Source organism: Drosophila simulans, chromosome 2L, assembly GCF_016746395.2.
Source record: "Drosophila simulans strain w501 chromosome 2L, Prin_Dsim_3.1, whole genome shotgun sequence".
NCBI classification, from domain to species: Eukaryota; Metazoa; Arthropoda; class Insecta; order Diptera; family Drosophilidae; genus Drosophila; species Drosophila simulans.
In genome coordinates this window covers 15,775,279-15,801,777 of record NC_052520.2, presented here as the reverse complement: position 1 = coordinate 15,801,777, position 26,499 = coordinate 15,775,279, and the positions used below count along the sequence as shown (strand labels likewise).

The 26,499-nt window shown below is 40.2% G+C and overlaps 3 protein-coding genes and 1 long non-coding RNA gene across 8 annotated transcripts in view; all 4 read right to left on the bottom strand.

The window, feature by feature from the left end:
• Positions 1 to 550: 550 nt before the first annotated feature.
• On the bottom strand, positions 551 to 5,113 carry LOC6732482 (protein bicaudal C). The gene is made up of 9 exons (XM_016180198.3): positions 4,807 to 5,113; positions 4,695 to 4,744; positions 4,303 to 4,372; positions 4,160 to 4,239; positions 3,769 to 4,095; positions 3,202 to 3,327; positions 2,760 to 3,141; positions 1,538 to 2,665; positions 551 to 1,319 (listed from the first exon to the last, which is right to left on the bottom strand). The coding sequence occupies exons 1-9, from the start codon at positions 5,111 to 5,113 to the stop codon at positions 1,072 to 1,074; spliced, it is 2,718 nt and encodes a 905-aa protein (XP_016025126.1). The 3' UTR covers positions 551 to 1,071.
• A 205-nt stretch (positions 5,114 to 5,318) lies between these two features.
• Positions 5,319 to 6,106, bottom strand: LOC27206955. The gene is made up of 2 exons (XM_016182726.3): positions 5,948 to 6,106; positions 5,319 to 5,347 (listed from the first exon to the last, which is right to left on the bottom strand). Exon 1 carries the CDS (start codon positions 6,104 to 6,106, stop codon positions 5,972 to 5,974), a length of 135 nt encoding a protein of 44 aa, XP_016025127.1. The 3' UTR covers positions 5,319 to 5,347; positions 5,948 to 5,971.
• A 2,811-nt stretch (positions 6,107 to 8,917) lies between these two features.
• Positions 8,918 to 26,499, bottom strand: part of LOC6732481 — a 41,192-nt gene continuing 23,610 nt past the window's right edge. The window contains exons 3-8 of the mRNA XM_016180191.2: positions 18,179 to 18,390; positions 16,471 to 16,606; positions 16,091 to 16,224; positions 13,526 to 13,648; positions 13,263 to 13,452; positions 8,918 to 11,828 (exon numbers count right to left, since the gene is read on the bottom strand). Of these exons, the coding sequence (XP_016025111.1) occupies positions 11,164 to 11,828; positions 13,263 to 13,452; positions 13,526 to 13,648; positions 16,091 to 16,224; positions 16,471 to 16,606; positions 18,179 to 18,390 (1,460 nt within the window). The 3' untranslated portion in view covers positions 8,918 to 11,163. The remainder of the gene's footprint in view (positions 11,829 to 13,262; positions 13,453 to 13,525; positions 13,649 to 16,090; positions 16,225 to 16,470; positions 16,607 to 18,178; positions 18,391 to 26,499) is intronic.
• Positions 24,783 to 26,426, bottom strand: LOC120284209. Of its 5 annotated transcripts, none has more exons than XR_005543699.2 (3): positions 26,123 to 26,426; positions 25,914 to 26,067; positions 24,783 to 25,537 (listed from the first exon to the last, which is right to left on the bottom strand). It is a non-coding gene; the product is annotated as an uncharacterized LOC120284209 (long non-coding RNA). The 5 variants fall into 5 exon arrangements; XR_001600011.3 differs by having other exon boundaries at positions 24,788 to 25,537; positions 25,914 to 26,031; positions 26,123 to 26,422; XR_005543697.2 differs by having other exon boundaries at positions 24,795 to 25,838; positions 26,123 to 26,424.

The following is a 26,499-nucleotide window of genomic DNA, read 5'->3' as shown; positions in this document are numbered from 1 at the left end:
AATTCAAATCCAGCATAATTGTAAATCAAACCGCTTGCCAAAATGTCCCGCAAAAGCCCACTCGAAGTACTTAAGTGGAGCAGAGCCCCATGTAGATGACCACCAGACTGGGACTGAGATGGCTGCAGAAATTAGTAGCCATTGGCAAAGGCACTTTGCGCCCAAAGTGTCATAATCATAAAAATTTGCAATTATGCTGATGCAACACGGTAGCAACCACCGGCAACTGGAGCAAAACATTTCCAGTTCATTAGCTCAGCCACGCCCCTCTTGCCGCCCGTTTAGTTCGTGTAAGGACACACATTCGATTTTGTTGCTTTGCAAGACTTCTTGGCACGAATCGAGGCAATACAAATTATGCAGACAACTGGAGACAATAAAGTCATTAACCTCTATTCTAACCAGGCTAAAAGAGTTCAAAGCGGCAACGACTTAATGTACATATATTACATATGTTTCTACAAAATTAAGCAAATCATAATAATCTAACAATCAGCGTTCTATTGAAACTTTAAAAACATTAATTGGGGTACCAAAAAAGTACATTTGGTTGATTTTTCATAGACATCAATTTATTCATATCAAATGTTTGTGCGTGACTGCTTTGCTTATCACTTAATACATGCTGTGCTTTTGTTTTTAAGTTTTTTTTTCTTTTTCAGTTAGTTTACAAAAATTCATTTCTTACAACAAGTGATTTCGTTTAGTTAGATTTCATAAATAATTCACAATATTTTTTTTGCTTAAGACGGTTTCCTATATAAATAATTTCAAAATAAATTAATCGCTTAAAATAGAGGCAACTACGACCTATTGGCACACTGGGAAAACTGTGCACTTTCCCGAGCGCAGCTATGCTACTTGGAATTTGAGTACAAATGCGAGTATAAGTCAAGGTCAAGGCTGTGTTGTGCGGGAAAGCTATTCGCCCAGGGAGTTGCCATTTTCTTCCTGACTTGTTCCTATACTTTTACCGTTCCGATTCTCCTGATCTTACGACTACCAAATAAATGGGCATGCAAAAAAAAGAAAAAAAGAATTCAAGGCAAGGGGTCGAACGACAGGGGCGGATCACCACTGGTTGGAGGGACGGCGCTCTGCGCCTGGTGCCGCACTTCCGGAGAATCGCGGCGACGAGGAGTTCTGCGAGGAGCTGCTGCTGGGCATTGTGCTGCAGGCCGCCTCATTGGCCAGCAGCGTGTGAATGGCCGTCAGCAGCTTCTTGCGAGCTCCAAACGCCGCGATACCCAGCTCCATCAGGTTGTCCTCGGTCAGCGTGGTGAACACCTCCAGGTCGATTTCGTTTAGAACGAATATTTCTGAAAGGAGAGATATAAACTGTAGTTTTCCCAGCTTGTGCACATTAAATATAAAATATTACATATGTATCAACCTAAGTTGATATTTATATAACTATGAAAAAACTTTTGCCTTAAATAAAACACTCTCCAGTTCAAGCCAGACACATAAGATAGATTTATCGAAGACTTCTAGTACACAGTTGGTAAAAATGGACATGATCGGCGGAGCTACTCACTGATGTAGTGCTCCAGACCCAAACTGGTGAGCAGAGTCTGGATGTCCTTGTGCTTGGCGAGCTGCATCCGTCGGTTGACTGGAGTGGCGTCCAGGAGTCCGGTGGTGGCACTCAGTCCGTAAGGGGAGCCCAGTCCTGGTGGCAGCCGCCACCCACTAGATGCTCCTCCGCCAGCAGCCCCATTTTCCCCGTTCTCCAGCGGGGCAGGGGCGGGCGAGGTGCTGCTCAAGCCCATTCCCATCCAAGCGGTCGTGGGTGTTCGCAGCTCCCCTGCCACCGGGGTGCGCTCCATGGCTTTGTAGCCCAGGGCCCGTTTCATGTCGAAGTCAAAGGCACGGTGGCCGGAGTGCTTGTTTCCTCCAAGGTCATAGTGCAAACTCCGATAGCTCTCGGCACTGCCGGGCAGGAGGTGGGCTCCTCCACCGGAGTTACCTCCTCCACCGCTGGAATTACCCAGCCCCAGCAGCACTCCATCGCTAAGGCGGCGTCCCAGACGCGCCCCACCACCTCCTCCGCCGCCAACGCCACCACCCTCACTGCCGTACGTGGAATCTGGCGAATAATGCGCCCGATTTTGGCTTCCCGCGGTGGAGGATGAAGTGGACGACACGGTGCCCGGCAATTGGGCGTACGGCGGATACGACTGCTCCAGGGAGGTGGTGCTGCTGCTGAAGCTCTGGTAACCACTGGTATTCTGACTGCAGCTGTTCCGTGGCGAAACAGTCGGCGGTTTGAGAGGCGCCACCGCTCCAGGAACCTGCAGATAGTTGCCATTGTTGTTCTGCCCACCAGCCACCATGGAACGATTCTGAGTCTGCTGGAAGCTGTTGTGCAACTGCATATATTTTTGGGTGGGCGCGCAAACCCCAGTGGGCGTGGCCAAGCCATTGGCGTTCAACAACAGGTGATTGTTGTTGGCATAGGGCGTCAGTTGGCCAGCCAAGGCGGGCGGCAGCAGCGATGGAGTCTTCGGGCTGTCCACGTACCCAGCCAGCAGAGCAGTTAACTGGGTGCGGTAGGCCAGATTAAGGTCTTTGTCCTTTGGCATGAAGTAGTAGTCGGGGATCTCGGGCTTCACGAACGGCGTGGCCAGGCGCAGTATCTCCTGGCGGGCCTCGTAGATTTTGTCTAAGGAGGGACAACAACGGATTAATACGGAAATTAAATTCAGTAGTTATTAAGTAATTATTCATTAATTATAATAAGCTTTTAGAAATTTTACCTATAAACTTCTCCACTCCCTTGACCACAATGGCCAGGGTGCTCTGCCGCTGTTTTTGGCGCAACGTGATGTAGACGCCGTACTTGGTGTTGAGGCTCATTATCTCGGAGGCATCGTTGTGGTTGTCCGGAAAGTCAAAAATCAATGCTACGGGCAAATTGCCAAGCAATTGTTGTCGCGCCAAGTAGACGTCGTCGATGCGTCCGCTGATCGTGACCTGGGACTTCTTCAGGGGCTTCACGTTCATGTCGCTCAGATCGGGGAATATGATCTTGGTCTGGGTTCGCTCCATAATGCTCAGCAGATTCACGTTATTCTTGCCCTTGACGATTTCGTGGTGCTGCGGCGAGATCTCCATCTGGACATTCACCAGGATTTGGCTCTAAAAAGGAAAAAGAATTCGCCGATGAGCATTATTTTGAGTTATCCTTTCTGAACCTACCGCAATGCTCTCACAGGCGAAGTTGATCAGCAGCTGAGTGGCATCTCGGACCTGCGCCGATTCCTTCTCGGATCCCTTGACCAAAACCAGCGAGGTGTGCAGTTTGGGACGAGTGGAGAATATGACCTGGAAGGAGGATAGTTCTTTAAAATATATTCTATAATAATTAGGAGCAATGAAAAAACAGTTTACAAAAATCATTGGTTGAAATATAAGGTTGCCAAGCTCGACATATAATATTTCAGGACCTTTATTACTTTAAATGCGTTTTAAATTACTTAACAAATGTATAATAATGACAACATTTAAAATGTAGCCTAATATAACATCATTTGATAAGATTCTTATGGAGCAATATAAAATCACACATTTCAACGGCTGGAAAAAAGTAATATTAAATTTTCTATTCCCACTCTTAAATGTATATTATATATTATAAGTTCTAACCTAAATTAAACTTATCAAGCCATTATAGTTAAATTCAAGTAATACTTGGTAACTTGCCATGATTAATTTATTATAAATTTTTAATCTTACACTTTGTTGACTCCGACATCTGAAACTCACCTGAACATTGAACTTGGTCTCGATCATCTTGATGTAGGGGGTCTCGTGGTCGGGCTGCGGCTTGTTGGGCCCCATTACGGGCATCTCGAAGGAGATGAGCAGCGGTGTGGACAGCCGGACGAGAGCCCGGGCTCGCTCCACGCCCTCCAGGCTGCCGCACAGCGACACCTGGTTGGACTTCTCCGTGGGATTGGAGCGGTTCGAGTCGGGGAAGTGGATATGGGTATGGGTGTCGTCCATTATGCGCTTGATGTTGTTGCCACCTCGTCCGATGATGTACGAGTGATCCGTGTAGCTGACGTCCATTTTCATGATCACTCGAGTGCCCTGTTCGGAGAAAACCGAGGAAACAATTAAAACAGATCAATTTGGATTAATCTGGCTCACTTACCCTGGAGTCAAGACTGCTAAGGATGCGCTCCTTTGCCCGCTGAACCTGATCCACCTTTCCCACAATTCGCACATGGGGATCTTTAATTTAAGGCATTTATTTAAAAAATACTCTTAAGCATTGAAAATGTTTCAATATCGTACCCTTCTTGCTCTTGGCACCAATTTTGAGTCTGCAAGGCCAGCTCACATAAGTATCCGTAGTGTTCATGATCTAGTAAAAGAATATGTTTTGGATATATGGCGATTTCTTTTATATCAAGTCAAAAGAGGCGGTCCTAACAGTATCTTAAAACAATTTGCGTTATACACTGAAATTTATAGATGCAAGGTCAGATAGCCAAACAGGGACATGAATCAATTAACTTAAAAATTTTGCTCAAAAACTAAATAACTTATACTATTGAATAGAAAACATATTATATGTTCAATATTTATAAGGCATGGCATTCTGGGACAAAAAAAATGTGAGACGCACTATATATATTGTTTGGATATTGCTGATAGGTGTCCAAAACTTAAAAATATGTACTCACGTCATGGAAAAAATACTCAGCTCCATTCATTCCCTCAATGGAGCTCTCCGCTATAAGAAAAAAGTCAATTTATATTTAGGAATGTGTTATTATATATATATAAAGGCTTTACCCTTTATTAACTGCTCCAGTTTTTGTCGATCCACCTTGAAACGTTCCGTGTGGAGATCGTCTGGGTTTTGAACGCCCAACTTCATGGCGATGGCGCGTATGTCACTCCAATCGCTATCCACGGAGGAGATCTCGCTCTGCGTCTCGCTGGGGGCTCCACTGCCCACCGAGGTGGTCGATGGAAGGGCCTGGAGACTGGACAGGGATCCAATGGAACCAGCCTCCACCTCCAAGCCCACCATTGGCGGTTTGGCCACATCTGCGGCCGACGGATACATCAGTTTATTGAAAGAGGCACAGGACAACATTGTGGTATTCGGATGATGATGATGATCACTGGATCAGTGGATTGGTCAGTGGATCGAGATATTCGTCAGAGGTCAACAGGTGTGGGTACCGAATAGTCGTTTAGTTTTAAAAACCAAGCAAAACGTCCGTCTCAGTTAAGGATTCTGGAAGTCGGTCCGTTGTTTGGTCAGCTTTGTTAGATGATTGCTGCTACTTAATGAAGTAAAGTGTATCTGGGTGATTGATGAAATGAGCTGGTGATGAAAAATTAAAGGTTCGAAATGATGTAACAAGAAATTTGATGTTGGTAATAAAAAGAGTGTGGTAAGAAAGCGAGTCTACTTAATTTACAATAGATATTGAAACACTAGATAAAAAATTAATTATTTTTATTTTGGTTGTGGGTTAATAATTTGGGTCAATAATATAAGTGGTGCACTTTACAAAGAAAACCATTTTTCTTTAAAATTTAAATCTTATTTAATTTTTTGGTGAAACTAGTATTTAAATATCAATTTTTCCCAAGACTGTATCATATCACTAACTCTAAAGAACAGTGTGTGTTTATTTGAAACTCTCTCTTAGAAATATGTTAGAATAATGCATGGCGAGAAAATTTGTAATAATAATTAACTAATTATTATTATTATTATGGATACTAATATTATTATTAGTTCCCCACCTGTCGAAAATTCCAAACTTTCCTATGTGTTCTTTCACATAACCTCTCAAAATGGAGTGCTGCTGCCATGAGGTTCGTACTTTCCCCTTTCTCTCGAGATCCCGAAAACCGTAATTTCACCCGTGCCTTCACTTTCACTTCCTTGTGCCCGAAAACCAATGGCGTTACTTACCGCTGGGAGATCGCTCGGGGATCTCTACTTGAGATTGAATAGGCCCTGGAGGTCCAGACAGATGGCGTGCGAGAGGTCCTGGACGAATTGGATGGCCTCGACGAGGCAGACGTTCATAACAAAATTACGTATTTGTTGAAATCTCTCGACGAAAGGCATTTAAGTTGTGATCTGCGCAATAAAGATCTATATATCAGTATATAGCTGAGTGATTGCGACGGTCTGAGGGGCTTTGTCAGAGTATTGGAAAAGTGCAAGTTGGGGAAATCTCTCTGATTACTGGGGGACCAGCACTTCTTCTAAGTACGGCTTGAAGGCAACTGAACGCGGCTCTCGATTTCGCCGATCGATTTTGCCCGCTGTTCGACGGCATTTACTTCTAACTGTTGAGCGGATGAATTCCGCAAACCGCTGGCAGGAGAAGATCTGGCGAATATTGTTGTTGCTGGGTCAATGAACCGCTCCCGGAATAAGAGATTCGATTGCATATGTCGAGAGCGAAAAACAAAACAAAGTCGGAGGGAGAGGAGTTCCAGAACTCCAACATAGCAACAACAACTTACAGAGCCATCGATTAACAGTGGTTAGAATGTTGCAATGTTAAGTTTGAAATGTTGCCAACCGTTTTCATTCATTTTGGCGCCAGAAAAATCGGTAGAGAAATACGAGACAAAGAGGAACCGACTTTATTCCCGCCAAAAACACGCCACTTACCGCAATGTCAGAAATTCGGATCGTAGCACAAACACATAGATATATCAGGTTAATTTACTTAAACACAATCAATTGTAAAATCTTTTCGACAAATAACACGCTCTTTTCACGTAAAAAAATTGTATATCCGCTTGCTAATTAATTTTGGGCGCAATTAATTTTCCGTCAATTGGTCAAATTAAGGTTCGAATGGGAATTCGGCTGGCAGTCGGTGTATTTTTTCAATGTAACCAAAAAAATAACCACTACCGAAGTGCGAGTAACAGAAAAACACCACGTGTGTGAAAAACACAAAGGAAAATGCAATGGAGTCTCATGAAAAGCGAAACTGAATTGTTGTCAGAAAATCGTGCACTGCGCGTAAGTTAGTTATATTTGAATATTTTTTAATATTTTATAGCCCTTTTGAATTAATATATTATTAATGGAGTGTGCGCGCCGTGCAGTTGTCGTCATTAAAGCGCGCTGACTATCAAACTAAGCTCGGCATGTGGGTCCCAGTCCCAACTGACCTTCAGATCCCAAAGCTCTGTGTTCTGTGGGTAGTGAAGCCAGTGCACGAACTACCTTAAAAAGCTGCCAGTCCACTGGATAACGGATATTCAGCAAGAGCTTTATAACGGGAAACGGAGCTTTGCAAGCTTCTGAAACTCCCCAACCGGCACTTTACCAAAGTAATAATACACAGTGGGTCTTGAAAGTATGCTCACCATTGCACTGTGGTCCAGAATTCGATTTTTTTGGCATAAAGTCTAAAAATTGAGATACAGACTTGGAACTTTGTACATTTTGTTGTTAAATCACAAATAGTTTGCGCACAAAATTTGGAGTCTGTGCGACCACGCCCTCTTTTGCCTCCCATATTAACTACTGGTATGACTCAGGAGTCAACGATTTATTATTTTATTTTTTTTTTTTTAAAGTCGTGTATATTGTTGTTTTAAAAATAATCCCCCTTTTCTTTTTCTAGTTCTACATTTTAAATTTCCGAATCTGAACTCGAATGAGAATCAGAATGTGAATCCAATATTTTGTCTCATGGATCAGGTTTAAAATTAGACTGTATTTCCAAAAGACTTATTACTGCCTTCGGAAGTGGTTTTTCCTATTTTTTCTCTCTCTTTCTTTTAAACTAATTGTTGATAATAGTGGGTCCGAGTAATCAATCGCTCTGTGGAAAATATCACTCATCCAATTGATCCAACTATTTTTCCTTGCATGTGATAGTCGGTCCCTTTTGTAAAGCTTATTCCGGGCTTCACTCGCATTTTCAGTTTCCTTTTTAATCTTTCTCCTGCATTTTGCTAAGATAAGTTTCGGCCATTTGCTTCGGTGTCTTGGAGTTTTCAAAATCACTAACAAGAATTCTTATCTTAGACGCCATCCACTTGGTATGTTTGGAAATAAATCGGTCTAGTTGTCTGTTACACTCGGGCAGTTTTTTTTTAATAAATAATTCAAAATGTACTATTTTTTTGTCAATCTCTTCTGTCTTTTTCGATTCCTGATTATTGTTGTTGATTGCGGAATAAACGTAATCTGAAAAATAACTTATTTGCCTATTGTTACGCCTCCAAATGTTCAGAAGGTCGCTATGTCTGAACTCGAACTTGCCTATATAAAATCAAATTTTTAAGAAAACGAGCAAAAATGGGCAAAAGATATTACTTTACCGTGAAAGACAATAGTTAAAGGTACAAACTGACGTTTTTAACTTTTGTCAGAAATTGTCAGAAAATTGGTTATACTCCACGAAACACAGGGGACACGTTAGAATTTTCTGTTAAAATACACATAAATTGGATGTCACACAACATAAAAACAGTACAACTATACATATATTACCTACATAAGTTAAAAACATCATACCTTGGCATTTATTTTCCATATTTTACTATAATTTTTGGATGCGTATTAACGATTGTACTACGTGCAAAAGTAAGCAAATAATTTAGCTGGAATTGCATTCTCTCAATCAGCTGTTTAACACTTCACCTTTAAAAGCTCATAAAACGATTTTGTGAAGCTTTCGGTCAATTTTGTTTTTGGTTTTTATTTATATGATTAATTTCGTATTAGAAAATAATTGCTTAAGGACGATATATTGACATAAAAATTTAGACTTTATGCCAAAAAAAACGAATTCTGGACCATAGTGCATTGTGCAACCGAAAATCAAAGTTTAAATCATGCAGACCAAACCACTTTAATTTACATAAACAAATGATGGCATGTAAGAATAAAACACGTAAACAATAGTTATTGAATAGGGGTTACTTTATTTCCTTGCTGCTTTTTTACATCACTATTTTGGTTTCTTCAATCTTATTATTACATTTATTCTGGCTTTACACATTTCGGGTTATTTATGGGGGATATGAATATATTATGTGCTATGCATTTGCCCGCGTTTTTGATTCTCTTTATAGATCTAAGACTTATCGTTTTTCCTAGCAGCTGGAAACATTCACTGTTTTTTATCCTACTTTCATATTTCTTGGTTAATACTTTTAATATTTATTCAGTAACATCAAAATGTTTGTCCCATTTCTATGTACATAACACTAGCTTTTTACATTCTTATACATATGGTTATAGTTTATAATTTTATGGCTATAATTGAAACCATACTGAAATAAAAATTAAAATCCCCTGTCAATGTTTAGATGTAATGGGCATAAATTAGGGAAGACAACTTTCACAACACGATTTGATTACAAAAATCTGGGGGCATGCAGTTTATTATTATATGTTTATCTATTCGTATTACTTGTTTTAGCATGTACACCAATTAATTTATATTTCATAAGTTTTATTATTATGTTTCATTATGTTATTTACATTTTAAATATATGTAGTGAATTTATAAATTATTCAACATTTATTATATTTATTATATCCAAACGATATAGCGATTATTATTTATTTGTTTAATATACATTTTCATTTGTTTTTGGGCTACGATTACCCATTGCATACATTGAATTGTGTTTAAGGTAAAGGAACTATTTACCGCTGGATTTTTGTTGGCCAAAAATGTTTAAATAATTCTTTTGCTTTCATCGAGTTTTAATATTGCCGAAGACTTGAAAATAAAGGTTTTTCGTTTCAATTTGCTCTATGTATTCGTTGTTTTCTACAAATAAACGCTTGCTATAATAATTAATTTTGCTTTTCATTTCCACAACCGTAAAAAGTTCCTTTCTGTACAGTGGATGTTACAATATATTAAATATGTTGTTTGGTTTTAAGCTTTTATTTACACATTGACATAATGTCATCTTCATTCTGAAAGGAGAAAACAAACAAAATAAAGATATAGTCGATTGTCTCGACTATAAGATACCCGTTACTCAGATGAATTTCTAAAATTGGGTCGAAGGGACACGCTTTCTTCTGAATATTACAAACGATTCAACTAATCTAGAACACCCTTTTACTCTACTAGTAACGGGTATTAGTATTGACTTAAATTACCTTCGGTTGTTTACAATTTTTAAGCTGCCAAAACCCCACTTTAAAATGCACTACGGTACCCGAAAGCTAAGCTCAAGTGCAGTCTAAAGTTCAGCTTGCTGTACACTGTGCACAATTCCTATAACTTTTTTATTTTTTTTTTGGATATATTTAACGCTTGATATATAACATAAGAGGTTGAAGTACTTCGTATCTGTTCTAAGTACCTTTTGATTTTCAGTGACTAAGCACACGCATTTTCTCACCCTGTACGAAAGTCCCCAGGCAACTGTGCATTTCTGGTTTTACTTTCCGCATTTCTTAATGTTCTCTTCATTGAGAACCATTCGGTGCTTATTGTGTTCTTTTATTTTTCACAGTTAAAGTCTGCTCGAAAGTATCGGGAGTAAAAAGTGAAAAAAACTTGCTGTAGCATTCATATATGTATGTTTATTGAGTAGATATTATTGTCTGTAAAGTGATGTCTAGCTGAAAATTAAAAGTGTGACTATTTTTACAAAATAATAAATATGTCAAATAATTATTTAATTTTATAAGTGAACTGAAAAAAAAAGTTTCACAAGGTGACTGAAAATAATGTGAATGCTGATCTGTTTTACAGCACAATATATTTCAGTGTAATTCTGTTGCGAAAATGTAAGTAGGCCGAAAACAAACAAATTTGATAGATAGCGTCGTACAGGGTGTTTTTTATTTAATGGTTTCACCGTATGTTGTATGTTACCTAACATTAATTCATTTCCTGTTGTTATTCATCAGTTTAATATCTACTTGCTGACTATGCTCTTCGAATCATTAAATATATGTATACTGCACTTTCCCTGACCTTATGCGTTCAACACTTAAGAGCTACGAGCAGATCGATTTATGCAGCTGGCTGATGCAATCAGTATGAGTACGAATGTATATTAATTATGCCCTTCAACAATTCGGGTGCGAAAGGAAAAGAGCCATATACTGCTATTTTGCACGGTGGCGAGCACCTTAAGCTACTTTCGAAAATGGATTTCATCATCAATTCGGCATCAGCACGCGCTCCAACGCGACTGCATCATCGCATCCATCGCCTGCGATTTCTTTTGCCGCCTTTCCCGCCGCCGAGTCATCAATAATCGTTGATCCGGCCCACTGGCCACGCCCCTTACAGCATTGACGCCCCCCACAAGTGTCGCTGACAGCCGCTTAATGCTGCAACTCGCAACTCCTCCTGCAGCAGCAACATCTGCAGCATCAGCATCGGCAGTTGCTGTCGCTGTTGCTGCTGCATTTGCACTCGTGCTGCCAATATACGCATCACCACGGTCATCATCATCACGACTTCGAGTTGGCATCGCCATAGCCATTTGACAATTATAAAAGCATTTGACGCTAGATGCGGATGTTGCCGCTTTTGGAGCTGTCACCTCGATGTTGCTGCTGCTGCCGCTGCTGCGTTGTTGGTGTTGCTGTTGTTGCTGTTGCACCTTGCCAGTCGCCGGCTTTGTGTATTGACAGTTGATAATTTGATGGGCCAGCGGCCCTTGCTGCAGCAGGAAAAAGAGGAGAAGAGCAGCCGCTCCACCGCCCCCACATAGCCAGTGCCACGCCCCCGCCAACTGCCTGTTGATGGGGAGCTTTGTTAGCTGCGATGGCCAGAACTGCCAGAAGATTTCGTGTGCAGCTGTCGAGGCGCCCGATGCCGTGTTATCCGCTGGAAATAGAGAGATGCACAGGTGAGCATTGGGTGGAGGTAACAAAAAAAGGGACATTGCCATTAAAGGGGCTTCAAGTTTTCCCCCTTTGATGCCTTTGTGAAAACTAAACATCGCAACGTACTGTTCGATTTTAGGAAAAGTCAAGGTCTGCCAGGCTGCTTTAATAATTTATAAGCCAATAATCGTACATTGAATCGTTACCTATTTTGACCCCCTTTAAAGCTTTTACCTATAAGGCTTAGTAAAAATTTTAAGAATTTACCTAAGTTTTCATCATGTGCATTCCAAAATAATGTTTCTCTTGTAACCAATTTTGGCTGGGGGAAATGTGGTAGAAAATTCAGTTTCCTACCAAAATGAAAAAAAAAGATATATTCAACCAGACAAGTTCTCCTGTGCGAGTGGGTGTGTCAACACTGCATTTGCATAAAGTTCAGAGCGGAATGCAAGCAAGGAATCGGAACATGCAATCTCCCCATTCCTTCTGCTTAATAACGAGGGTGGCTTGCAAACTTCCGTTTTGAGGGCTTCCCTTGGGCGCTGTGGCCAAAATATTGTCGCATACGTTGATATTTCGCTGGAATTCCGCCGTTTCCATTTCCCAGCTGCTTTCATCGGTAAGCCAGTGAACTCAATTTTAAATACAATTTTCAGCTCAATGCGTTTACACACTTGTTATTTCTGGTGTTGTCGTTACTTGGTGTTAAGTAAATGTTGTCGCTAGTAAGTGGCAAAAGAACCGCAAAAGGAGCGAGAAGCGCAAGAAAAATGAAAGGATATAGAAAGGACCCCACATTTTTGCCAGAGGCCCCAATCACGCTTCCGTCCCACACAGTCTGCCGCAATTCCGCGACAATCTTTCATGTCTAAACTTAGTTTATAGCAATTTGATTCCCCGCCATCTGATTCGATAAGCCTGCTCCTTGCTCCTGGTTGTTAGCAGTCTGGAGGAATGTTTATGCTGCACAATTTTATTTACATAATTTACATTGTGTGCCCCGACATCGACAGGATGCAGTGGGCCGAACTAAGTGGGATTCAGTCCATCTTCTTTGTTTGCCCAGGGCTTTGCTTCTCCTGCGATGGGATCACTTAAACGTATCGAATGTGCAGCCGGATATTTTTGATTTGGTAAGTTATTGAACTGGATACCTGTCTAAATATATTGCCGATTAGGAAGAACTCAAATCTAAATAAATAATTTTATTGGCACTCAGTAATCGTAATTGTAATCCAATTTATACGCGTGCACTATACTGAAGTCTACGGTTTTTCAATTTCGAGTCAAGTATAGGATCATGTATATCAAAACCTATTAAATTTTTAAATACTTGCATTGAATTGTTACTAATCCTACAGTTTTTCCATCCTTACTCCCACATTTTAATGGCAATATAACCTCTCTCGTTTTCCAAACTGTAAGTACTCACCGGAGTAGTACGTCAAATAGGACTCGTTGTGATCCTCAAAGCCGCCCCGTTCGCCATTCGTGTGCTCCTCGAGGGGATAATTGTTGATGTCATACGATCTGCCGGAGGCCATTATCCTGGGCCGGTCCTCCTCGATGACACTCTCCATTTCCTCCTTGAAGATGTCAAAGATATTGGCCGTGCACTTGAGCTAACAACGGGAAATGGTGAATGGAACGGGGCTTTATTATTAGTGTCTCAACTGGTGCGGATTGTTTCCTTACCCTCATCTGGCCCTTGAGGAAATGTTGATTGGTGACCATGAAATGTATGGCACTTGTAACCGATTCCAGGGTGCTGTTCTCCCGCTTCTCCGTCTGGTAGGTCTTTATGTGATGCGGTGGCACCTACAATGGACGAGAAACAAGAAGAAGGACGAATAATGTCAAGTGGCATCTCGATTTTGCAGCGAAATCAATTTGTAAATATTCAGCAATCCTTTTTCGATGAAGTGGGCTGCGATATGAAAGCGAAAGCTGCTCCCCCAAAGCCAAAGTGTCAGCTTTTACCCGAAAAATAAAGGCGACCACGAACGGAGCGGCCGAGGCAAATTTATAACTTATGAATGATGAATAGATTTACGCTTGAGTGATTAACTAGAGCAGATGATGGTGATGCTGATGCTGATGACTATGATGATGCCAAGGATGGGGGATGCAGGAACAGGAGCCAAAGGACATGGGTGAGCTGTGTCGAGAAGACGAGGCCACTTTGTTTGCGGTGAGTTTAGTTTGAAGTGCCTGGCAGATACGAGCCCTGGCCCCCGCCACCCAAAAGCCACCCAAAACCACCCGCACCACCCACAGCTGACAGCACACATGATGGCTCTGGGTGGTGGGCGGTCGTCGGTGGGTGAGTGGTGCTCCTGTTGAAATGCGCTCGTTAGCTAAAAGATCAAGTGGCCGCACCCACTGTGCATGGCCACCCACTATAGGCAACACTCAAGTGCTGTTTGTGTTAGTTTTCCCTGCTCTATTTTTGTATATTTATAAATATGTTTTTTGCTGAATTGCTTGTCTTGATGCCGACTAAGTCCGAGACTTGGCATTTTCAAAAATAATTCTATTTATTCGTAGCCCGGATTAAAACCAAAACCGGTGCTACATTTATTGATCGGATTTTTAAACATAATTTATATACCAAAATTCCGTTTTATAATATTTTTAATTGGTCAATATATTGCTGACATTCAAAAAACATACACTAGCATTAAGCGTTTGCATGAATAGTGAAAGAGAGATTTTTTCTACTTCCTTATTCCTAGGTGCTTTATTTGTAACTAATATATAATATTAAAAGGATAAGCATTAGAAATTCTTTGAATTTTACTCAGATATTCCTATATTGCTACCCTAATAATGTAAACTAATTTTATAACATTCCATTTGAAGGGCTAAACTATTAAAACTTATATGGCAAACGACGCCAACGACATCCTTAACATTATCTTAAGCACTTCAAACTTTAATTACTGGTTAAATGGGCCTCTTTGAGCTCTAATTTCTAGCTCCAGACCCATAAAGTCGACTTCATTTACTTTAGAATTAAGCACTGACTAAGCCCAACAATCTTACAACTTGATTTCTCACCCAGAGCAGCACACACAAAGGCCGTAAGTTTGAAATATGACTAGTAGGTGCCTCCGTGACATTGACAACGCATTTACTATACTCCAGCTGCCACCAGGTAACCGTCTGTCTGGATTGGGGAAACAATAACAATAACACCAGCCAAAAGTCTGGGAGAGAGGCCGTAATGTACGGGGCCGCCATAAAAACGCCAGAGAAAAACTAGCTGACAACCTAAACGTTTCTTGAAAAACCGAACGCAAAATGCCAGGACATGTCAGGGATCCTTGCTGCTCCGCATCACACCTGCGCAATCATGCGGAGAGAAGGGCCATGACAGCAGCTGGGCGCAAACTGGCAGGAGGCAGTGTGGCAATGTGGCAGGGTGACCTTCTGTTGGAGTCGACAGTCGGCTGCTGTGGTTGCGGCCATAAAACATCCAGACCAGCCCAATCCCGCCCAGAACAGCTCAGCCTGGCACAAGCGAAATGGCATAAAAACTGACGGGATATCAAAAAATGTATGTATAAAACCGAAGAGCCGAAAGAAAAAGCGGGAAAAGAGCGTGGTTCTAGGCAAATATAAATGCCAAAAGATGGGCCTGCAAAATGAAAGCGACGCACACACAGGTGCCAAAAAGTATGCAACAGACGGAGAATGAAAAATTGCACACTAAACGCAAAAAATTGCAAACCGAATGGCCACGGCTCACCTGATTTTTTGTTTTAAAACACCTAGTAGGTAATTACGAAGTTCACTCTTTAATGTACATACTTCTATTTGAAACAGTTCATACAAAATCAATAAGGGTGAAAAATTATACGTTTTGTAAGCATTATTGAAATGGAGAACCTTAATGGTTAAGCCAATTAACTATATTTGCACTATAAAGCACATATTTTGCCTTCATTTGAAATATATTTTTAAAATAAATAGAGAACTATTTGCTTAAGTCAAGCTACTAGCATCCAATAAACATGCATTAGCCGCACTTTCCCACTCAAAGTGCATTCGCACCCGAATCGAAGTATCACCCTTTGCTCCCTGAACTGATGACTAATTGAAAAACTGGCGGACCATCAATAGAAAGTGATCAAAGACCTCCGTACACCGTTTTCCGATTGCGCCGGCTAATTGAAATGCGGTATGGGCGGTATAGGCGGATGGGCGGGTGGGCGTGTCCGGATGCGGATAACAGTGGTAAACGAAACCAAAACTTACCACAATACCATTAATAGTCCATGTCAAATTAGCAGCCGGTTTCGAGTATTTAATTGAGCAATTGCCGTCGACCAAATCGCCGATGCGATAACGTGCCTGTATCCCGGTAACCACAGTGTGCTCTTCCGGCAGCTCTGCAAAAAGTTGGCCAAAAAGGAGGGGAAACAGTCGTTAGTAGTTAGCCAAGGAATGGAAATGTAAAATTAGCCAAAAAGGACCTGGCCGGTGGCAGGCTCAAATAGATTTGTTCTAATTAATTTGCTTGCCCCGACCGCCGGTTTGCCTTTCCATTACCATTAGTCCATTGCAATTCTTAACGCCACATCTGGATGTATATACGTGTGTATGTGTGTATGAACATTTTTGGATTTTTCACTTACCAACCACCTCCATTTCGCCGGACACCATGGCCGTTTGAAAAGTGGGCGCCTCCACCGATATTTCGCATGTAAATTTCCCCGAAATATTCAGCGGCACCGACTGCAGGACGACGTGGCTCTGATTCGAAAGGTTGCGCTGGAGAAAGGATAAAGCGAATGGAGAAAATCAGCGGCGGGGAAATGAAGAACGTAATAAAAATTAGTTGCTCCCAAAATTGGCTGGACGCGGTGCATAGAAATTGAATATAACCCGCGACAGAGCGAGCAGAAAGTGAAAAATGCTATGGGGAAAATATGAAAATTTTGTCTTGGTCCTGAATGATGAAAAGCGCAGCAGCAGCTTGCTGGAAAGTGACTGCAAATTGGGGGCACAAAGGTGAAGGGTGAAGGGTTGATTTTAAAGCTGAAGGGGTCATCTCGATTTGATTAAGTTTTTCTTTGAGTCAAAGCAACTTGCCGTGGGGCTATGAGTGGCAGATTTCTTTTGATTCACGAGTGTAATCCTTATTCCCATACTTTTCTTTTAATAAGACGAAAGCAAGGGGAAAAACTTCACCAATCTTCATGGCTCTGTTCCTGACCACTTAATGCACTTGTTGTTCAAATTTAATAAATAATAAGGAAAACGTATTTTGTTCTTTTAAACATAAACATAAAAAAAAACATAAGAAAATACAATACATAAAAAAAATAAAATATAATAATATTAGACGTAACTTAAAACTCCCTTTTAATTGTTTTTATAAACTACCTGTATAATAGTTCAAAGCCTTTTAAAGTAAATTTGTATGTTGGTTTAGCTGTTCTTGTTTAACCCACTTTTTAACATCGGCCATTTTAAGCTTTCCAATCATAAATGGGAATATATTTTTTGTTAAGCTGACGAAATTTAATCTCTTGAAGAGGAAACGAGGAAACCTCACATAACACAATTCACTTAATAAAAATCAAATTTAATAAATTGCATTTAATATTGTGCGTTATTTTCAGAATAAATGTCACATAAATGCAATGGAGAAGGCGAAATTAAGTGCGGCAAGTGGGGGCAAAGGTCGTTGCTACTTCCAGAGGATCAATGGCTGAGGCTCGTGCGAATGTTTAACCCAATTTGTTGCTGCTGATGCCTAATTGGCCCTTGTGTATTTCGCCGTAATAATTAAGAGTTGTCATTATACCCTGCCAACGGGTCTGTTAGAATAACTTATTAAGCTGGCAAGAATGCAGCTATTTGTTTAGTTAAATTTCAAGTATCTTATGTATCTAACAATTTAAAGTGAAACTGCATTTTATCTACAAGGACATTATTATTTTAAAATTTGTGTGGACCGAGTGTATTTTCGTGATCGCTGGTGTAGTTTTTTTTACGGGATATGCAATCTCTATATATTGTTTTTTAATGAGCCGCAAGTCAATCGCAAGCGCGACTAATTGGCCACGCCCAACAACTCTTAACGGATCCGTCTCCGGATGGACTGGCATAATTACAACGGGCAGTGGGACAGGACATTTAAGCCGGCAAATGTCGTTATGAGAACGAATACAGCCGGGGTCCTGGCAATCAGCCATTATGGATATAATTTACACGCAACTGCAGTAATATGTGCGCGTTATGGGGACACACGGAGTTAAGGGAAATTATCCATATCCATATCCACATCCTCATCTACATTATCAACGAGAGGCTGTGCCTGGGCACGGCTGTACTTACCTCGACATTGAGACCACTTGTCATGGCAAAGACCTTCATCGCCGGATTCTCCTTGGGCGTATAGCGATAAAACTCACGCTTGCCCTTATACCATTTAACCGAATATAGAGTATCGTTTTCCATATCGTAATTACAAGTGAATAGCGCATTGCTGCCACGTTTCACCGCCTGCGGTATCATTACCGACACATCCTTGAGTGCTTCAATAAAATCTGCAAATAAAATGAGTTTGGTAAGTGAAATATGCATGAATCTGGCTTCGTATATATATAGAGACTGTTTTAAAAGTTTAATTCGCTTGGCAGAACAGCCATCCAAAATACCGCTCTTAATGATAAATACTCTATTTAAATTTGTTTATAGCTGTTGGTCTCTCGTCCTTGCCCAGTATTAACTTGACCCCATCTAACGAGGGACCCCAAACCAAAAAGCTGAGTGAAGAACTGAACACTCCCCCTCGTCTTGGGATTCCAATTCGATGCTAACTACTGGGCTAACCCCTTCTTTGATAAGAGAGTGACCAGCTGATCCGACCGCTGCCTTCCGTTCGATGTTTCAAATGACAACACAAAATGTTGAAAACAAAGTAGAGTTCCATCCGACCACCGGCTTCTCGATTTGCTTCCTTTTCTCGTTTTATAGTCCCTATCATTTGGCAAGGGGTGTGGTAGAAAAAATGCTGCACGGAAGTTTATATAGTATACATATATACTCTAAAAGAAAATCTGAGATATTTCCCTTACTGTTTTAGACAATTTTGTGTATATTCTGATTAAAATTGCCTAATTTAAATGTAGTATAAAATTACCATTTAGTTGAATATCTGAATACAAATTTAAAGTATACTCCAGTAAAAAGCAGCTTTGAGTTTTTTATTCCTAAAATCCATTAAAAAGCTATTTTATTTCGGCTTTTATCTATTGCTAATGCCTGTGTTTTTGGTTTTAAACATTTCCAAACTTCAAACTACATATTTTCCTTAAAATCTCCAACATTAATTAAAAACTTTTCGCAGTGCATGTTGTTTTTTGTTCCGTTGCCTTCAGTTTGTTTTTCTGTTTCCACCGGTGAACAATGCTTTTGTTTCCCATATTGACCCATATAACGAGCGAGCATTTTGTTGTGCCCTCCGACCTCTGACCTCGGTAGTGCGACCCGCACTTGATGTACCTGCATTTATCGCAGGGCGCTCAAAATTGTCCTTCAGCTGCACATTGTTGTTTAGCAGTGACCACCAGATACCCAATCCTCGAGGGCCGCCCCCTGAAACCACAGCAAGAACAACAACTTTTCCAGCCATTTTATATTGTTATAAAAACTTTCACAATCTACGTTTTTTAAGTATTCTAACTGCTTTTCCTGGTCAGATGTGTGCGGGTCGGGTTCGTACCTTTGCCTTGATAAATGTGTGTGGCTGTGCAATGAAAACCAATGAAAATTGCATGGCCAACTCTTCGTATCATTCACTTTCCTTCCATGCACCCTTGGGCCGGAGAAAGTTTTGTGTCTGCTCTCGGTGTTTATCTGTCAGTTTATGTTTACAAATGTCCACTTTTAATGGTTCACCATTTAACTGGAGGGACGCCAACCTGCTCAGGACTCCGCAAAGTTGGATATCCTGGGATAGAAAGTGGGGAAGCTGCTCCTTGACAAGCTTTATTATACATATTGTTATGTTCTATTGTGTGTTATTTTATACTCCGACGCCAGCTTCGTCTTATTTTGTATTCTTTTATGTGGCTGTATTGTTGTTATGACTTTTATAAACCATCTGTAATGCCCACTTTTCTCCTATCTGGCAGCGACTAGTGCTACAGTACCAAGTTGTTGTTTGATTGCGTTTTTCCTGACAAAATATGTATTTACAAATTCATTATTTAAATCCGTTGTATATTTTGCCTTATTTTAAGCAGTTTGTTTTTTAATTTGTTTTCATTTTGCTCATTAATATTTACATAATAAATCCACCTGGTGGATTCAGCATTTAACAAACATTGCATTAATTTGCCAAAATAAATTGCTAAGCCCCAGAGGATCTCAAAATAAGTTGTTTTGGTTATGTGGCTTATAGCAGCTTATAGCAAACATGTTTAAAAATTTATGTTCTGGCTTACCCTGCGTTTTTATTGATTTTGCAATCGGGTGAGGCGTTGACCGCGACTTCAATGTATAATTTGCAATAAAACTTTACAGACAAAAAGCATTTAATTTGGCCACATTAAGTTATATTAAAAGCTGATCAAAAGTTAAGCAGCAAAACAAAGTGCCAGACAACACAGACAAAACAAACAAAACAAGGAAAGGGTCGCCTCTAAGTTGCCTTGCAAGTGCTTCTCACACTTAAATGAAGCCCCAAAAATGTATTATTCTACATATATATATCTATGCTATATAGCAGACTCAAAGCAGACTCCAGACCGAAACGCGACCACAAAACTCGGCCAGGGAAAAAGAGGAGCTCAACGGGAAAACGGCAACCGATGACGGCGATGGGTATGGTAACTGACATGGCTGTCAACACTGTAGCCACTGCCAGGACCTCGACCATCACCCGGAGTCCTCGTCCTGCCCCATCCGTCCTCTCTCACTTTGCAGTCATTTCAACTTTGGAATTTCAATAAGAGGCTCGGAAAGTGAAAATGCCGCAGGTGGCTGCCACAGAGGGTCCCAAGTTGCCGGCTGGCATAAAGAAAGGCAAATAAACCAGGAAAGTAAATACATAAATTAAAAGTGTAAAGGCGAAAAATGTTTAATTCGCGAATGGATGCGTTGGGACGTACTCAAATGGAATGGATTGACTAAAGGACTATGGCGACGAGGGGCACAATTTTCACCTTTATATAATGCCAATGCCAATTAAATGCAGGATTTGGTCTAATGGAAAAAGTGTCTGAAATAAAAGACTTTTCGCAGTAATCGGAGGGATTTTCTTCAAACTGGCCTTTAGAACAATGCTGTATAATATTTATATAATGGTAATGGGAAGAAGAGTAGGTTTATGATATATTTACAAAACTGCAAACTTGTTGAAGCTCCTAAATGTTTAAAGTAAATTGGAAAACCTAGTCACTATATCACTCCGGTACCAACCACTTGACCAAGTCAAGTCGCAAAAGCTATGCATTTCAGTTCTTCTTTTAAGCCAAATCTAGCTGGCCATTTTTCCACCCAGCTCGAAATCCATTTCCAGTACCTATTCATCCCCACACTTTCGCCCACTCTATATTTTTCCAGGCTTTTGGTTTATTTTTCCAACAATTTTTTATCATCAGCTGTCAATAGTTCAGGCAGCTGCCCACAGAAAGAAGCAGCCAAAACGGAAAATAAGCCAGGAGAAGATCTGCTGGGACGGGGTGGGAAAAAATAAAAACCATTACATAAAAAATGTTTTATGTTTTGCTATTGAAACTTTGACCAGGCGGAGTATGGGGTGTGAGCAGAGCAGCAACTGCAGCGAAAATAGTGAAATTATTTGTTTTTGTTGCGTTACATAGTCGCTGGGCTTTGGAAGTAGTCCAAACTTGAACGTATAAATACATTTTTGATGGGTCTCCCTGCTTGCAACTTCATTGCTTGCCATAAAAACTAAAAAATCGACAAATAGAAATAAATGCATTATATATGTATGTATCTGTATTTATGAACCCCATAAATATGTCAAATAAATTACGAAACAGTCAAAATATTGCCAATGCGATGCAATGTGTTTATGTGTGAAGTCATATATGACTATTGGTACACTTTTTTTGAAGGTATAAATCTGCTGCCGCTTTATTTTCTGGCCAAACGTGGCAGGCCTATCTTTCACTATTATTACAAGTTAACTTTAATAAAGATTCAAAAAATATAAAATTTATTTAATGTTAATACTTTAAAATTGTATGATACGATTGCTCTTAATTTCCGCTCATTTGCAACTTCACGATTCTGATTCAGCATTCGGGCAAAAATACCCCAAACATAAACCTCTATCTCTAAAATTGTCCGCTAATTTGGGGGGCTCTTTTGTTGGTTTTCTGTTTGGTTGGTGTTTTGTTTTGTTTTGATTTTAGAGTGTCATAAAATTTTGCGGCCAACGTTTTTGCCCCCCAATGAGAAAAACAAACTCAAAAGAGTGCGAACAAAGCTCAGCCCGCAGACAATTTCATTAGCGTGGAAGCTAAAAAAATTACTCACATTATGAGATACTCAATGGCAGCCAACAAGGGGGTAAAAGCCTAGAAATGAGGGTGACCGAAGGCATTAAAAAGAAAAAAGCACATGCAGAGTTTCGCAGTTTGTGGCATTTACCGAAATGTTTGTCACTGCAATGCCTGGCACTCACATATGTATGTAAAAGCAAAGGACACTTTGTCCTGCATTTTTCCTGTATTTTCAAAGGGGAAAATGGCCGGGCGGCAGGTCATTTGGGCGCTCTATGCGACCGGCTATTAAATAAACATGCAAATTATTGCGCAATTTTTGATTACGATTTTTCAACACGAGCCAACAACATCGCCGCTCTCCTGCATATTTGTATATGTAAATCGAGCCACTATGCGATACACCACCCTGCAACACCCAGCACCACCAAGCACCACAATACGCCCGCCCAGTGGTTTCGTCCTGCAATCTTTTTGCATGCATTCAACACTCAACGCCTATTTTGCATACAAATTTTATTATTATTGTATTGAATTGGAGCCGCGACAATGGCGACAGACTCCCACTTTTGTGTGTGTTTTGTTTGGTTTTTCGCCACTCTGGTTTGGTGAACTTTTTTTTTTGTGTTTCGGGAATTATGTTAAATGAAAATCTGTGCAATTTTTAGCATGACACTTGTTCTTTGTCATGTTTTTTCGGTATGCATTGTGCAGCACTTCAAATTGAATATATCGAATTGTTTCTGAAAATACCGGATTAAGTATTTAAGCCAAGATTTTGTTATAAGATACAAAAAAGAGAATTTGAATAGAGGCTGAGCTGGCTGAAAAATGTTTTGAAAATATATATGTAAAATGTAATTACCTAAAAGTTTATTGGGCACTACTTGGGTTTTTTATTTTACTCATGCTTGGTTTTCAATTAGCTTACAATAAGCAGCAGTGATTTATTATTTATAATCTAAACTAGGGTCCGAAACAATACATATTAGCTGCGCACTAGAAATTGTTTCTAAAATGTAACAATAAACAAAGGGAGATGTTATAATGCTGGACAAAAACTAAATTGGTTGTATGATTTATTATCCCATTTATGTGGAAAGCTTATACATTTAAAATACATACACTTTAAATAATTATTCAAACAAAAGAAAGCATAGACATCTTGCACGTGAGATCCTAAGGGGTGTGTCCTTCACAAAGGATGATCTGGACTCAAAAGGCACTCTGGATTTGGCATTCATGCGAGTTTTCCCTGAGTGTCGGCTGTGTGTGTATTTGCAGGCGACCGCCAAAGCGGCGCCAAAAACATCATCGCACATGGAAACCAACAAAGCCCTGAGTTTTAACCCTATCCCTTGCCCATCCAACGCCGCTTTTTTAGTGAAAGGACCAGGGAGAATGCTGTAGTCGAGTGTCCGACTGTAAGATATACGTTAGTCAGCTAATGCAAGTATAAAGCTGGTTGAGATATGCTAGAAGCAATGCGACTGTTTCCAGAGGTTTCTCACGAGCTCCACCTAGCGGCGACAATATTAAGTGACCACAATTTTGGTAAAACAGAACGCATAAGTTATTTTAATATCTTAATTTACACATCACAGTCTCATAAATTTGTTTAAAGGATTTTATTTTATTCTTTGCTCTACTCATAGTTTTTCAAAAAACATCATTTTTAGATTGAAAAAAATATATAATAACTAAAAAATAACGTGTAAATCCCATTTTTAATTTGGACGGGTAGCCAAACACCATTGGTGTCATCTAAAAATGGGGCTGTTGATTTTCACTTTTGCATTGGCCTGCGTGTGGGAATTTCGGAGCAGCGGATGACAAGTGTGCAATGTGCCAAATATAAACATAAATGGTTTGCTGGGCTCCCGAGAATTTATGGGGCAACTGGCGAGTTTGAGTGGGTTGTGTCAACTACCTGGTGGACAACAGTTGCTGAAAACCCGCATACAAAATGCATAGATACAAATATACCTTTTGTTTTCGCCAGCAATCTTGCATGGGCAGCTGCAACTGCAGTTGATGGATCGATTTGTTTGGCCCCCTGGACCCCCGATGAACTCCATTTAGACGATTCGTCTCGTCGATTGTTGCATAAATTAAAATTCGTATTTCTTGTAAATATTTGCTGCGAAAAACGATTTCCTCCATATGTGCAGAGGCTGCACATGAATGCTTCATCGATTCAAAATGTTCGCAAATGTTGTACATGAGCACTTTTTTTTTGGGAGATTAGGCGAGGAAGGGAAGGGAGAAACTAATATTTTGTAAAGCACCTATGTATATGCATTATTGTAGCGCCACATTTCCTACCTAAACTTATTTTACTTTAAACCTATCAATGTAAAATTTTAAGGTTGCTAACTAAAATCGCTCCTACTGCAAATAATTTGGAAAAAGAATTCCATTTTATAAATATTAACAAGAAAACATGTTGTAGTTTTCTTGTTTAATATATTCGTTATGTATTCATTAAAAATATGTCATATTTTTTGTTAATACTTTCAGTGGCAGCGACATGATTGGAATCCTCTAGCACGGTTAATTTATGAAGAGACACAAAAAATGCAACTCAATATAAGGGTCCTGATTGACTGTCTATCGGTGGTTGGGCGCTCATCATTTTACTTTTATTTTTTCTTGATCGTAAAGTTTTTCCGCTATCGATGTAATTTCTTCTGCTATCCGAGAGTTTTCGACAATGACGGTAACTATATGCGATATAAAATATACGTTCGCTATGTGTGTGCTTGAGTGTGTATGTGTATAGGTGCGGGCTATGTTATTCCGCCAGACATCGGGCCGTCAAACAAACCAATTTTCACTGCTTTTCCAATAACGTGTCCCATGCCCCACCGCCCCTCGATCTGCTGTTAAATGTAAACTGCAAATTGTTGGTTTCCATTTTTTCCCTGACAGGACGAAGTGGGGCTGGTTGGTTGGGTTGAGTTTTTCAGGCGAATGGAATCGTTGGGTTTTTGGTAACAGCTGCGCTGTTAAAAATCGAAATGAAGTCTGACTCTTTGGCCAGACTCCGAGCGTTCTTAATTAAGGCATTCTGATAGAGAACTCCATGGCCGACAATGGACAATAAAGGATTTCAACTTTTTTTCTGCAGCCCGTCCACCTTATTGTTTCCCTGTTTGTTCTTGTTTAACTTTTATTTCTTTTCTGTTAATGGACAGTTTCACCATTTGCGTATTGCCTAACCAAAAAAGAGAAAAAAATAAGGCACCTAGGAAAATGTCGGGGTACCAGAGTCAGCCCCAAAATACTATCAATTTATCTTTAGTCCAGAGCTCTGGAGAATTGTGCATGCTTTGCATGAGAAGTGGACGTGGCTCCTGGGGCACGTAATGTTGCAATTTCTCAGTGAGTGGGAAAAAAACTCAGGGAAAACCAGACCGGTAAACCTGCTGCCGTCGAGTGCCTTGTTTATGCAATGACGACGCATAAGTAGCAAGTTGATTTCGGTCCGGGGCGCCCTGCATATCGCCATGGAAAAACTGTCGGAAACAAAATAAATTACAAAACAATGTGGCCGGGCAGCCACGCCCCCTCAATGCCAAGTTCCAAGTTACCAGTTTCCAGATCCCAGTTCCCAGTTTCGTGTGCAGTTTCACTTGCTGTCTGCCATTTTCCAGCACCTAAGCATCATCGCTGCTACTTGACATGCTGGCTTCTTCGGATCTGTGGGCACTATAATCTTAGGAAATTTATGTGAAAGTCAGGCCACTGGAAAAGGGAAAGTGAAGGGGAATTGAAAACCAAAAGGTCTCGAGTTCCGTACATTTTGTTTATGCCACTCAAATGGAGCTTTTGGGATTATTGATTGGTCTGGAGGACGGTCTGATTGTTTGACATCGGCAGTGGAAAATGATAAAGATGGTCTGCAGATACAAAGCGATTGGAGTGATGATTTCAAAGACGGAGGTTTATTAAAAAGAATATTTGTGCAAGAGCACTAAACTTAATTTTATAAACTTAAGCAAATGAACTTTTCGAAACTATTACCAATAAATTAGAAATATCACAATCCCTAAAGTTCTGAGCTGTTATTGAATTTTAACATGTTCAACCGATAGTGTTGTCCATGATTGCTTTGTTGTGTCCAAAGGCAATTCCACAGAAGCTTTTAACAAATGAACTTGCATATTATTTTGACGC